This window comes from Rattus norvegicus, chromosome 14 (genome assembly GCF_036323735.1).
Source record: "Rattus norvegicus strain BN/NHsdMcwi chromosome 14, GRCr8, whole genome shotgun sequence".
NCBI classification, from domain to species: Eukaryota; Metazoa; Chordata; class Mammalia; order Rodentia; family Muridae; genus Rattus; species Rattus norvegicus.
Window position 1 is genome coordinate 5,090,343 of NC_086032.1, and position 15,577 is coordinate 5,105,919.

General features: G+C 41.8%; 1 protein-coding gene and 1 non-coding gene across 14 annotated transcripts in view; both read left to right on the forward strand.

Annotated features, from left to right (window-relative positions):
* Abcg3 (ATP-binding cassette, subfamily G (WHITE), member 3) overlaps positions 1-15,577 on the forward strand; it is a 75,488-nt gene that overhangs the window by 22,068 nt on the left and 37,843 nt on the right. For all 13 annotated transcript variants that reach the window (XM_039092264.2, XM_063273449.1, XM_039092263.2 and 10 more), the window contains one exon: positions 9,000-9,136. In XM_039092264.2, the coding sequence (XP_038948192.1) occupies positions 9,000-9,136 (137 nt within the window). The remainder of the gene's footprint in view (positions 1-8,999; positions 9,137-15,577) is intronic.
* Positions 12,392-12,498, forward strand: LOC120096745 (U6 spliceosomal RNA). The gene has a single exon (XR_005493585.1). It is a non-coding gene; the product is annotated as a U6 spliceosomal RNA (small nuclear RNA).

Genomic DNA, 15,577 nt, shown 5'->3' on the forward strand with positions numbered 1-15,577 from the left:
TTCAAGTCTTCCTTACATGACCCCTCTACCCTTAGTGTTACACTCATGACTCATTTGAGAATTTGATGAGTTCTGTTTTCTGTTCATCTTCCCTTCCTCTGGACCAGTGGTTCTCATCCTTCCTAATGCTCTGACCCTTTAATACAGTTCCTCATTCCTGGTCACTCACGAGCACAAAATCATTTTGGTGCTACCTCACAACTGTAATTTTGCTGTCGTTGTGAATTCTAATGAAAATCTCTGATCTGTGACCCCTAAGGGGGTCATGGCCCACCGGTTGAGAAGCCCTGACCCAGAGGCCTTTGTTCCCTTGTTGTTTCAAATGTATTTCTGGAACTGACCTCTGATGTGAGACTGAGGACCCTGGCTCTGTGCTTCATCTACCTTAACTTTCCTTCCAGGATTGGACTCGGTCTCTAGCATCTTCTAACATGTTTAAGGCTTGTTATTTTTGTAGCCTCTTGTTTGTGTTTTTATCTCATCCTGTCTGGGGTGGTTAGTTCAGACTGTTGAATAGACACAATCCACAATCACTTGGAATCACCTAGAAAATGAGGAATACTCTAGTCATGTGGACATCTCCACAGGTGCTTGTCTTCATAAGGAAATCCATGAGGAGAGACTCAGCCCACTGCAGCAGCACTGTTCTCTGGGCTTGGGTACTGAGTGACATAAGAAGGGGAGTAGGTGACCCGGGCACTGGCAAGCAGGCAGGCATGCATTCTCTCTGTGCTCTGGACTGCACGTAACCAGCCGCATCAGGTTCCTGCCTTGACGCTCCTGCAATGATTCACTGCACTTCTGAACTGTGCTCTGAAAAAACCCTTCATCTCCATGTATACTTCTCACCAGAACATTTCATCTCAGCCACTGGATGGAAAACTAGGATATTCTCTTGCCCTTGCTCCCCGATGCCCTATCTTCTGACAGCATTTACTCCCAGGTCTTAGGTTTCAGAAATGCAGCCTTGGTCAAGAGCAACAACGAATGGACCACCCGCCTTCTGTGGAAGCTCATGCAAGGCCGGGAAGGCAATAGATGAGTGGTGAGCTTCACAGCCACTGTGTAATGGATAACATGTTTCTTTTCTTTTTAAAAACATTTATTTGACGTATATGTGTATACTGTAGCTGTCTTCAGACACACTAGAAGAGGGCATTAAGCCATTACAGGTGGTTGTGAGCCACCCTGTGGCTGCTGCGAATTGAGCTCAGGACCTCATACTCTTTCTGCTGTGTCATCTCTCTAGCTCCAGTGACTTGTTTCTTACTGACGTATTAAAAGGAATATTATATAGCACCTCATTCCTGGATACTGAATTATTCTGCATCCTTTAAAAAACAAGATGTACTTATCTTAACAATTCCATTCTTCACTATCCAAATGGATGCATCCTTGGCATCCTTAGCTGTCAGGTCTACAACCCTTAGCCGTCCCCAAACGGACACATCCTTGGCATCCTCAGCTGTGAGATCTATAGCCCTTTGCCATCCCCAGATGTCCTTTCATTGCCAATAGAGCCTGATCAGGAACTTTCTTATATGCTTCAAGTTTTTAAATATCGGGTTGTTTCCCTCTTCTTGGGTCCCCAAATGTCCCACTCGCGACTTCCCGCCAGCAAGAAACACGCGGGTACATAGAAATCCTTACTGTGACCAACTTTATTATAATCTTAAAAGAGGAAGGGTCGCCGTGCCAACATGGCGCGCTTATATACACCCTAGTGCGGCACATCCACACCTGATTGGTTGTTTACCCATGATCTCACAAGGCACACCCCGGAGTGGGCAAAGACCTGGCATGAAGGCACTCTTGCACATGCGCACAGTTAACTTCCTGAAAGGGAGCCGGCTGGTGCGGTGAAGGCTAGCACCATCTTGTAATGGTGGAGGTTATCCTGGCCTTCCACGTGGGGCGCAGTGGAAGCCAGCACCATCTAGTGGTGGCGAATGTTATAGCGGCCCTCTACATCTCACCCTTATAATTTATATTATTTTATAGCAGTCATGATCACCCTATCGCGTGCAATGAGGAAACCTCAGCGATGTGGAAGGGCTGATCAAAGGAACAATGAGTCTCTCTCATCCCAGTGTAATGGATCCACAGATCCATGGGGTGTAGGAGCAGAGAACTCAGATACAGAGAGAGTCCCTCTCCTCCCAGTGCAATGGATCCACAGATCCATGGGGTGCAGGAGCAGAGAACTCAGATACCGACTAATTCCTGAGCAAGATAACCAAATTCCAGGGGAGGCCCCTAGTACAATGGCCACAAGTGTTTGAGTGATAACGGCCTTGTCACGTTTCTGTTGAGATCTGAGTTTGTAAACCAACCATAGTATGAACACTGATCCACAGCATAGGGCTGCACCAGACAGAGCCACTCCCGATAAGTAGTGGGCACCTCATTTGGTCCTCCTCAGCTGTTACCACCAAGGGCCGTAGTCAAGCTGCTCCTATAATAAAATTTAGAATTCCCAATTGTTAGTAACTACTCCAGAAAGTTCACCCACTGTGTTTGTCTAACAATAGACTGGGGGAGGATAACTCCAGACACTGCAGACACAATGTCTGCAGCAGTAATGGCTGCTACAATAGCAGCGAAAGTGTTAAGGTCTTTTCTAGGACAGTTCAGGATCAGTCATTTTTCTCTGGAACAACCAGCTGACAATGGAACCATTTCTGAGATCTGTATAACCAGGACAGAGTTCCCCAGTCCATTGTAGCTTTACGCAGGTGGCTTTCTTGTGAAGCTATAGTCTGTAAAATGACAACACCAGTTACCAGTTAAGGCAGCAAGAGTCATAGGGAAATGAAGGGGGCAGCAATGGCTGGAGTCCAGTCTTTTCCAGCAAGCAGCAGTGTACAGAGGGTCAGAGAGCAGGCCATAGTGGGACGGGATACACGCAGTGGTAACACTGACTGCAGCAACGGCAAAATCTCTGTGATGACAAAGGACGAAGGGGAATCTTTCATCTTCCTCTCAGGGCAGAGGGATGACTCCAGGGACCCGAACCACGAGAGCTGAATCTTTATGTAACCAGGATCAGCAAGTCTCAGCAACCACTCAGGCACCTGGCACACTCTTGTAGCATCCTGTAGAAAAAACACAAACATTCCCTCTTCCCCATATAAAATATCTGGACAGGATCATGTCAATAAGTGGATCTCTCTATTTCACCTAGGCAGAAGTATGCCTAGTTGTAGGGTGCCATAAACTTTGGCATCCAAAATTTTAAAATTGAAATAAAAGGAGCATTATTTAGTATACAGGGATAACTCCCCCTTTTTATTTATTAAGATATATTAAAGATATTATTATTAAGGTAAGTCCTCGAGGATTAAATTGAGGACACTGAGCACTTGTATTTATAAATTGACTTGTATACCAAATTATTGTCTCCAGCATTATTGTTTTGGATATATAAAGAATGAGAGTTTTTGACTAATTGTTCCTATGTAAGGCCTACAATCTGTCTGGTATCATTGTCCTCCCTTGTTAATGAGCCCAGGCAATCCAGTTTGAGTTCTTAAATGTCTTATAAAGGGACAGTACTTAGTGCTCTTAACCACTAAGCCATTTCTCTAGCACATCACAAACTTTATTTACCTAAACATAAGCATTAATTAGAAATGTCGAATCTTGTAAATATCGTCTAGATTCAGTCTTACTAGAAATCCCTGAGCTGGCAGGGTGAGGCTGGGAATTGAAAACAAGCAAATGGAGTCTTCCTCTTTTCGTGAGGGTGTGTTATCAACTCCATTATCATTTTTAAAGAGCTGGGTCTATGGTTTTGTTTAGTTGTCTGAGCCAGAGCACTGAAAGGACAGTGAGTTGTCAAACAATTTACACTGAAATCACTCACTGATTTTAAGTAGAAAACCTGTCTCTAATAAAGCATTAAGTAATTGAAATCAATTGTAAACCACAAGCCACACATTGGCTATCAGTATGTGAATAGAAAGTTTGATTTAAAAACAGTGGCTAAACTACGGAATTTAATAATCTGTGTTGAAGCAATAGAAACTCAAGAGAATAAACAAGTGATCCAATCATACATGTAGCCTTTTCATTAGATGAACCACCTATAAATACAGTAAGCGCATTTCCTATGGGTTGTATGCACAAATATACAGGAAGTACAAAAGCATGTAAAGAGTAAAATTATCAATTTTGTCTGAAAAATTTGTATATGTAACAGGCCAAATATCAGTATTTTGTAGTAATCAATTAACTGTTGTTTGGAATAAGATATGTTTTACCAGGTCTCTATTCAAAATACTTCTATGACTCCAGTCCACAACTCTGTACTAACACAGTTGAAGCTTTATCTCCAATGTGTATAACAAAGACCTAAGTCCTCTGCCAGGGTGAGGTACTTAGCCAATTAACATATGCTTAGAAGCTTAAAATTAGCTTCAAATATTCTTATCTGGAGTAGTGTAACAGCTACTCCCCAAATATTAAAGCTCATTTTGAGAGCAAAGGTTTGTAGTAAAAATTTCCATATACATTGAAAGATTTAAGTTCTAACTTCTTACACTGAAGAAGCAACAAAATTATACAATATAAGGCTATTAGCCATTTTTAATGATATCACTCTATGGGCTCTCTAAAACTGTAAGCAAGCTCACGAAATGAAAACTCAAAATCAATCCTCTAAATCTATCTTGAAATGGCAGTTGGAGTAAGTAAACTGGCTGTAATGTTCTCACAAGTTCTAAAACCTCATCAATCCTTCGTAAATCTTGTAACAATCTCTACCTGTTTGATTTTTCCTTAATTAAAAATAAGTTTGAGTTAGTCAATGTAACACTGGCAATCCTAAATCACAATCTTTAAGTTCTCTTTGTGACACCAGAACAGAGCCACAAGGTCACCTGAGTTCTGAGTACGTGACTAAGCAGCTGTCCTTAGGGCAGTGGAAATTAGCATAAAAATACCGATAGCTCCAGGGCAAACCACAACTTTGGAAAGCAAAACTCGACCCCCCAACAAACTAGTACAAAGTTTGACTGTCAATTCTTATATATGAACGCACGATGGCGTAGTCTCTAGTACCTCAACAAAGAGACATTGTCCTAAATTCTTTTAGAAGCCTGGTTCCTAGAATAAGAATTCCATAAAAACATTACCTCAATTTAGACCTGTCTCCCTAGGTTGGCCCATGTCACATGTTATCTAGAATGACTCCATCCAGATTACCAGCTTTATGTCAACTTTTTGTTACCAATATTATACCCTTTTAACGATATCCAATAACTTGAAAGCCAATAGTCCATAACCAAGGCAAGTAGAGCATATTTATACATTTAAAACCAATCAGAAACAAAATTGAAGTGGCTACACATATCTTTAATATTTAGACCAAACACCATTTTTACCTTTTTAGCTATGATTTTAAGAGAAGCACCTTGTCACCTGTTGAGTCAAATAATAAGTCAGGGATCTCTCTAAGAGAAACAGCTATCAACTCTTGTATCGAAGAAACTGAGAAGCTGTTGGCGCCTTTAAGATCAGCTCGTGTAGATGCTTAGCCTCTGGGCAGCTTCTCCAGCTAATCTAGACACCTGGCTCCAGGCACAGGGCTCCAAAGACCTGATTGAAAGTGTTTTTTATTCATTTGTTCCTTTTTGAAACGAGTTAAAACCAAGTCAAGGTGTGAACGGCCAGCAGATAAAGTTTTTACCATTGTTTCTTTTGAACATGAAACATAAAACATTTAAACAACGAGAAACAAAAACCACAGACATACACTGACAGACATGGGGACATCCTGGTGCACCAGAGACAAACAATAGACAAAGAGGGAAAAGACCAGATGGTGTTCACGGTGACTATCCACTCGAGTGGAGTCGATATGGGCGATGGATTGTCTCAATTCCTGGACTAGTCCACCAACGTGTTGAAACCCAATTCCTGTAAGATACTGAGATATATTATCTGGGCAGCACGACTGACATTCGCCAATGGTATGGAAGTGAAACACAGCCCTGAATATTTTTACTCACAACCCAATTACATTAATTCCATCAAGCTGTGCACGGGCACTGAGATGTCCTTTTGTTTGATTCTCTTGAATAAATTTTCAGGCGGTCTGTCTCTATCAAGCCTAATCAGTATGACTCTGCAAAGCCGGAGCTTAAGCACACTTCTTACAGACACAAAGACAAAATTTTTCTCCCAAAATGTTGTGTTCCTTTTATCTCCTTCCTTCTCCTCACCCAGGGCTTTCTTTCCCCAACCTCTTGCTTCCGAATTGGAAGGGCTTGGTGCTTGAGATCGATCAGGATCCTTTTCTTGTTGCAACCTTTCACTACCCTCTGTTTCTGACACGCTTCGCCCTTCTCCCAACACTCTCCACTTTGCTGTTACAGCTGGGCAGTTCCCACACGACCTCTGACGCCGTTTGGCGGTGACTAGAAACTCAAAGGTCAATAGAAACAACCCGAAGGCTGCCAGAGCAACCATAGCGGCTCCTGCCGCATCCGGCAGAGGACTGAGCTGGAACAGATCAAGGCTAAACATGGTCTCTCAGAGTCTTACCCCCACTCACAGCTTGTGGACTTCTTCCGTGAAACGGAGCCTCCTCTTGGCACCGGCGATGATGTAGCTTTTTTGTGTCCCGGGTTCTCGGCACCAAATGTCCCACGCGCGACTTCCCGCCAGCAAGAAACACACGGGTACATAGAAATCCTTACTGTGACCAACTTTATTATAATCTTAAAAGAGGAAGGGGCGCCGCGCCAACATGGCACGCTTATATACACCCTAGTGCGGCGCATCCACACCTGATTGGTTGTTTACACATGATCTCATAAGGCACGCCCCGGAGTGGGCAAAGACCTGGCACAAAGGCACTCTTGAACATGCACAAAGTTAACTTCCTGAAAGGGAGCCGGCTGGCGCGGTGAAGGCTAGCGCCATCTTGTAATGGTGGAGGCTATCGTGGCCTTCCACGTGGGGCGCAGTGGAAGCCAGCGCCATCTAGTGGTGGCGAATGTTATAGCGGCCCTCTACACCCAAACCCTTCCTGCCCCTCACTGTGACATTGATTCATTGAGAAGATCATATGTAGATGTTTGGTGAGTGGACACTTGGTGCTGTGGATGAAAGTGGCTTTCTAGACTGTAATTCTCATGGTTTAACTCCTGCGCTGGCCCTTTCTTAGAACAGCAAGGAGGATGGCACAGGACACTTCTCTTCAGTGTTATGTAAGACGCTTGTTCTGGTGGGAAGAATGGCTCTCACAAAGGCTGCCATCCATCACGTTTTCTTTCCTCCTGAGTGATAGAAATTTGTTTCCTTTGGCCCCTTCTATAACTTGGTTTTATATTTTCAATAAGGTGCTTCATTTTGCTGTGTTTTAAACAATAAGTAGTCATCGCCCTACGTTGCTTACTTGTTTTTTAGTGACAACACATAAAGATATTTATTAACTTTTTGAAGGCCATGAAATATAAAAGATTTCAAGAATTTAATAATATAACTTTTTAATGATAACTTTGAATAATGGTGTGTGTTACTGTGTGCATTTGTGTGTGTAGGAATGTGTGTGTGTGTGTGTGTGTGATGTGTGAATGTGTGTGTGAGTGTGGGTGTGCATATGTATGTATGTGTATGAATGTGAATATGTGTGCATATGTGAGTGTGTGTGATCATGTGTGTGTCCCTGCCTGCGTGCCATAGCACACACAGGGATGCCATAGGTCCCTTTTCAAGGGTCCATTCCCACCTTGTATGTCGTATGCAGGCAGGGGCTGTCATCTGCTGTTGCTATACCTGCATGGCTTACGATTCTCTCCTCTCACTGTAATTACGTTCTGATGGGATATGGATGCCTGACACTGCATGTAGCTTTAAATGTGAGTTCCAGGGATGGAACCCAGGCTTGAGGCTTGCGTGGCTTTTCCCTGCTAAACCTCTTCAGCCATCGAAAGACTTCGATGTGAGAAATGTAGAGGAAACACGTAGGCCCTGCATGATTGTTATATAATCGGCACAGTGGTATACTTGCTAAGTCCAGTCTTTGGGCTTCTGAGTGGGTAGTACTTTATCACACATTTGCTAACGCTATTTTTCACCTGAGCGTTTTAAAAGAACATTAGGTAGTATCTTACTCCTGAGAACTTAATTTCATTTCATTCATCCAAGTAAGGAGAGATGCGTACCTATAAATTCTAAACTATCAAGAAAAATACCTTTGTATCTTCAGCCTTGTTGTGCCCCCATTCTTCCAATCCCTCACCATTCTTTGTTGTATGTTATCAGTAGGGCTCAATCATGGTTTTGCTTGTTATGTTTAGAGAGCTTAAGCTTCAGAATTCTTCCCCATTTCTGTGTCCCCTCAACCTTCCTGTGAACTCTCACCTTGCACATTGACACTGACTGTTAAAAAGACAATTCCACTTTGACCTGAGGAATGTCCCACCTTTTGGATTTGTCTACAGGGGTGAGACACGAATTCTTAGATGCTGTCCAGTGTAAATGATGTCAATTCACAAAGTCTTTAAGAAGTTGAAAATGTCCTAGGAAGGCAATGTGAACTTTCCACCTAGTAATGTTTGCTAAAAGCAGTGTGTGTGTGTGTGTGAGTGTGCGTGTGCGTGTGCGTGTGTGTGTGTGTGTGTGTGTGTGAGTGTGTGTGTGTTGGGGTGTTGTTAAATGATTACTAGAGATATTTTTATCTCCTTTCCCATCTTCCTCATTTCTTTTGACAGTGATCTCACTTTGCATGTCTTTGTGTGTTGCAATGTATCCCTAGAACATGTGACTTGATAATGATCAAATAGTCAGCGTTATTAACAGCTTCATGTCAAGTCTGACCTGAGCTTCATTCTACTCTCTAGTTAGAAGAAAAACCTCCTTCTTCTCCCAGGTGTCCATATTTTGGCTCTTTGGAATAATGATGTAACACAATCTTTTATTGCTGGAACAAACTGGTTTACCAAACGACAGTGACTATGTTCTTGTTGATAATGATGTCATTGGTGTTTTAGCCTAGATCCAAAGAACTCAGGAAAAGGACCAGTATAGCAGTGGAGCTGATCGCCGAGCATCCCATTTTGTTCTTGGATGATCCCACCACTGACTTAGACTTGACCACTACGACTTATGTCATATCAGTTCTGAGAAGGTATGTGCCAAGGGGACATTAAGGTTTTATTTACTTAATACCTGGTTGTGTGTGTGTGCATTTTTGGTGCAGGAGATGCAGAAGTAGGTAACAGAACTCTTGTTTATTCGAGGGAAACTTCAACCAAGAAGAGACATCAAGAACACATTCTAGAGCATATGAAGGGTGGCTGTGGTGATGGTTGAACACTGCTTTAAATAGCGTGTCCCTAAACCCTCAAGCATGTGACTAGTGAGCTGGGGTTGTGGAGAGATCTAAACAGAGTGATGGCTGCAGAGAAAGCAGGTTTTCTCTGAGGCAAAGCATGTTTGATGTGTCTGGAACATTCAAGAGACAGGGTAGACCAGAACCCAGCAGGCTGAGAGGATGGAAGGTTCCTTGCTAGTAACCACAGGGTGCATCTGCTGAGCATGTCTCACTGAGCTGTGGATCATGTACCTCCCTTCTCTGTGTCTGTGCCCTGATTTGTCAAATCTTAAATGGACGGCAGTTACATTAGGGCACGCTAGTAATCTCATTTAAGAGTGATCTTTGTAATGTGTCTGTCCCCCATTATAGCTGCATTCTAAGTGCTTAGATGTGAGGACTTCTACAAATGAGTCTCTGGAATTTGGCCCTGCACAGTCACCACTGAAGTGGGAAGGGCATAGGTTGTGTTGAATGTAGCTTGCCTAGATCACCTGGGCCACTGTCAACAGTGAGGTTGTTCCCATGGCAGGGGATGTGGGAAGGTTTCTGAGTTTAAGAGCAGAGCAATGCAGTCATGGGAAAGGGTACACAGTTGTGACATGGGGATGAACAGATGCCCGCAGGAAGCTGAGATGTGGGGGTTCTTAGCTAGGAAATGCTGGGTTCTCTGTGTGTTCCCAAGGCAGGATAAATGGGATTATCTCAGGGATTCACCCTGGATGTGATGTTGGAAGAAATGGTTTCTAAGGTCTGGTTTCTGAACCTGGGGAAGAATGAAGTAAAAGAAGGAACGTTTCCTTCTCTCAAGAGAGAAGCCTGTGGCTGAAGAATTTGTAGGAAAAATTGACTAAGAGCCAGGCTCCTGCCTCTTGCTTACCCTTTACTGCACTCTCTGTCTTTCCTTCCTCCCCTGTTCTGTCATCATCCTCTATCATCCTAACACCCCATCGTGTAACTCCATGAACCGAGAGCATTCCCCGTTGTGCTGTCCCTGTGAGGGGGTCAACAAACAGGGCCTCGCCACCCCCTGGTCTGTGGACCCCTCAGGTGTCCCTCTGCCTGTGTGTCCCCTTTCCTGTCTGCTTCAGGATACTCTCTAAGATCAGCTTCTTGCTCATTTTTCAGTATGGAACACTTCCTGCTGTCCATTTTTCATGCGGTTGGTAGTCTTAGTTCATTGTGTGGGGTCATCCTACGTGTGGTTTATCCCAGTGTTTGGGGAGCAGACTCAGGACCTGACATGCTGTGTCCTCCTAAGTCTCCATCACTCATGGAACTGCACCCTAGACGAAGTATTTTCTTCAATATTTTTCCATTTATTTAGTTATTTATTTAGTTGTGGGCATGTGTTTCTATGTGTGCATGTATGTGTGTGTGCGTGTGTATGTATGTGTGTCTGTCTGTCCATCTGAATGCGGGTAGCATGCACATAGAGGTCAAAGGACAGCTCAGTGGAGTTGGTTTGCTCCTTCTCCCAAGTGGGTTCTGGGAACATAGCTTGGGTCTTCACACTTGTCAGCATGTGACTTACGCATTGAGCCATCTGGGTTGTCTATAGGAAACTTCCTCATCTAATCATGCCGGTGGTTGCTGGATTCTGTGATATGAATTACAGTTTTTCTTCTCATGAATTATTAATGGTCAGTCAGGGAAATTATGCCATTACTCTGCACATTATCTGGTCTCACCCATTTCATCTGAACTTGTATTTCCCCTCTTGATTTACAGGCTGACATGGCTCTCTGTGTGGAACTAGGTCTCTCCTTACTTCCCATTTTGTAACATGGACTGTAATACGTTAGTCTTCATTTTTAAGTAGTAAATAATTCGCCAGTCTAGTGGAAGCTCCTTCACTGGGAGGATTTTTATGTTTCTCATAATTCTTTGAGAATTTCATACAATATATTTCAATCCTATTCTTTCCTTCAACTAGGATTCATATTTTTTAAAATAAAAAAATATTTAAATAAAATTCTTTGACTGGGATGGAGAGATGGGTTAGCACTGCTGCTCTTCCAGAGGGCTCATGGTAAATTCCCAGCATGCATGTAGCCCACAACCATCTTTGCTACAGTCCCAGGGCATCTAATTTATCTTTCTCACCTCCATGTGAGCCAGGGACACGTGCTCACAGGCGTTCCGGCAAAGCACTAATAACACAAGGAAAAACAACAACAATAACAACAAAAACTCACCTTTGTCTGTCCTGCAAGGCAGGGACAGGATTCCTAACTGAGCTGTGAGAGCAGATGCTGCTGTGCTGGCTGGTCCTGGGCCTTGCTTCCTTCCTCCTTCTCTCTCTCTGTCTCTTTATCTCTTTCTGTACTTTTTAATTGGAATCTTACATAATCTAAGTGGGTATTGGACTCCCTAGATCATCCTACCGGCTGGATTTTGCAGACATGCCACCATACCCAGCTTTTATAGAAGCATTTTAATAGCAGTTTGAAACATTCTTTTAGTTACTGGTTCTCCCACCAGAAGACGCAACTCTCTAAAACCACCCTTTTAGCTCATTTATTTTTCCCTGCCATGGAATTAAACTAATGATGAAATCTCAGCTTTGCCCCTCACTAACTGTGATCCCTTAACCTGTTGCTTGGCGTTTTAATGCTTATCCCCAGAAAGAGCTCATTATCTCAAAATTCCTTTATGCAAATATTATTAAAATTAAAATGAGGTCATCACTGAAGCATTTAGTAGGGAGATCAAGTGGTTAGCAATGTGAATTACAAGATCAGAACAAACAAAACCAATTACTGAAGAGGCAGAAACTGTCAGTAATCAAATAGATTGTCCAATATAACCATACCTTTAATACCTGCTCCGTTGTTGTTTCTCAATCTTGGGTGAACCTCCAATCAGCCAACATGCCTGTTAGTGATCCAGTTCACTCTGAGGTTACACTGCCTGGAAGTCTACAGTGTCAATAAAATTCTGGTGGACTGTGGACAACTGATGTTTCACAGATTAACAAATTCTAGAATTTGAAATAGAAACATGGAGTTTGGTTTCTTTCTCACGTATGTAAAACAAGTTAGATGAAGCGTTTATTAGAAAAACTCAGTGCTCACTTCGGCAGCACATATACTAAAATTGGAACGATACAGAAAAGATTAGTGTGGCCCCTGCTCAAGAATGATACGTGAATTCGTGAAGCGTTCCATATTTTTAAGTTGAACAACACTTTACTCAATGACAACTGGGACAAGGAAGAAATAAAGGAAATAAAGACTTCTTAGAATTTAATGAAAATGAAGGTACAACATTCCCAAACTTATGGGACACAATGAAAGCTGTGCTAAGAGGAAAACTCATAGCTCTGAGTGCCTGCAGAAAGAAACAGTTGAGAGTATATATCAGCAGCTTGACAGCACACCTAAAATCTCTAAAACAAAAAGAAAGAAATAACACCCAGCAGGAGTAGACAGCAGGATATAATCAAACTCAGGGCTGAAATGAACCGAGTAGAAACAAAAAGAATTAACAAAACAAAGAGCTGGTACTTTGAGAAAATCAACAGGATAAATAAACCATTAGCCAGACTAACCAGAGGTCACACAGAGTGTGTCCAAATTAACAAAATCAGAAATGAAATGAGAGACATAACAACAGAATCTGACAAAATTTAAAAAAATCATGCCTGCTACTAAAGCCTATACTAAACAAAACTGGAAAATCTGGAGGAAATGGACTATTTCTAGACAGATACCAGGTATGAAAGTTAAATCAGGAACAAATAAACCATCTAAATAACTCCATAACTCCTAAAGATATAGAAGCAGTTATTAAAAGTCTCCCAACCAAAAAGAGCCCAGAACCAGATGGGTTTAGTACACAATTCTATCAAATCTTCATAGAAGACCTCATAGCAATACTGTCCAAACTATTCCACAAAATTGAAACAGATGGAGCACTACCAAATTCCTTCTATGAAGCCACAATTACTCTTATACTTAAACCACACAAAGACCCCACAAAGAAAGGGAACTTCAGACCAATTTCCCTTATGAATATCGACACAAAAATAAACACAATAAAATTCTTGCAAACAGAATCCAAGAACACACCAAAACAATCATCCACCATGATCAAGTAGGCTTCATCCCAGGGATACAGGGATGGTTTAATATACAGAAAATCCATCAATGTTTATATAGTCCACTATATAAACAAACTCAAAGATAAAAACCACATGATCATTTCATTAGATGCTGAGAAAGCATTTGACAAAATTCAATACCCCTTCATGATAAAAGTCCTGGAAAGATCAGGAATTCAAGGCCCATACCTAAACACAGTAAAAGCCATATACAGCAAACTAGTAGCTAACATCAAACTAAATGGAGAGAAACTTGAAGCAATCCCACTAAAGTCAGGGACTAGACAAGGCTGCCCACTCTCTCCCTACTTATTCAATATAGTACTCAACGCCTTAGGCAGGGCAATCAGACAACAAAAGGAGGTCGAAGAGATACAAATTGGAAGGGAAGAAATCAAAATATCACTATTTGCAGATGATATGATAGTATACTTAAGTGACCCCAAAAGTTCTACCAGAGAACTACTAAGCCAGATAAACAAGTTCAGCAAAGTGTCTGGGTTTAAATTTAATTCAAACAAATCAGTAGCCTTCCTCCACTCAAAGGATCAACAGGATGAGAAAAATTAAGAAAATGACACCCTTCACAATAGTCCCAAATAACAAAATATTTTGGTGTTACTTTAACCAAGCAAGTGAAAGATCTGAATGACAAAAACGTCAAGTCTCCCAAGAAAGAAATTGAAGAAAATCTCAGAATATGGAAAGATCTCCCAGGCTCTTGGATTGGCAGGATTAATATAGTAAAAATGGCCATTTTGACAAAAGCAATCTACAAATTCGATGCCATCCCCAAAAAATTCCTACTCAATTCTTTATAGAGATAGAAAGAGCAATTTGCAAATCGATTTGGAATAACAAAAAACCCAGGATAGCAAAAATTGTATGCAACAATAAAAGAACTTCGTCACTGACTTCAAGCAGTATTACAGAGCAATAGAGACAGGCAGATAGATCAGTGGAACAGAACTGAAGACCCAGAAATGAACCCACATACCTGTGGTCACTTGATCTTTGACAAAGGAGCTAAAACCATCCACTGGAAAAAAGACAGTATTTTCAACAAATGGTGCTGGCTCAACTGGAGATCAGCATGTAGGAGAATGCAAATTGATCCATTCTTATTGCCCTGGACAAAGGTAAGCTCCAAGTGGATCAAGGACTTTGACATCAAGCAGGATACAGTCAAACTAATAGAAGAAAAAGTGGGGAAGAGTCTTGAACACGAGGACACTGGGGAAAATTTCCTGAACAAAATACCAATGGCTTATGCTCTAAGATCAAGAATGGACAAATGGGACCTTATAAAACTGCAAAGCTTCTGTAAGGCAAAGGACACTGTCATTAGGACAAAATGGCAACCAACAGATTCGGGAAAGATCTTTACCAATCCTACACTTGCTAGAGGGCTGATATCCAAAATATACACAGAATTCAAAAAGGTAGACTCCAGAGAGCCTTATTAATAATGGGGTACAGAGGTAAACAAAAAATTATCAGCTGAGGAACGCCGAATGGCTGAGAAACACCTAAAGAAATGTTCAACATCTTTAGTCATAAGGGAAATGCAAATCAAAACAACCCTGAGATTCAAATTCACGCAAGTCAGAATGGCTAAGATCAAAAACTCAGGCAACAGCAGATACTGACAAGGATGTGGTGAAAGAGGAACACTCCTCCATTGTTGGTGGGCTTGAAAACTGGTACAACCATTCTGGAAATCATTCTGGAGGTTCCTCAGAAAATTGGACATTGAACTGCCCGAGGATTCAGCTATACCTCTCTTGGGCATATACCCAAAAGATGCTCCAACATATAAAAAAGACACATGCTCCACTATTTTCACAGCATCCTTATTTATAATACCCAGAAGCTGGAAAGAACCCAGATGCTCTTCAACAGAGGAAGGGATTCAAAAAATGTTATACATTTACACAATGGAGTACTACTCAGCTATCAAAAACAATGACTTCATGAAATTCATAGGCAAATGGAATGAACTAGAAAATATCATCCTGAGTGAGGTAATCTAATCTCAGAAAAACACACATAATATGCACTCATCAATTAGTGGATATTAGCCCAAAAGCTCGAATTATCCACGATGCAATCCACAGACCACAGGAAACTCAAGAAGAAGGATGAGCAAA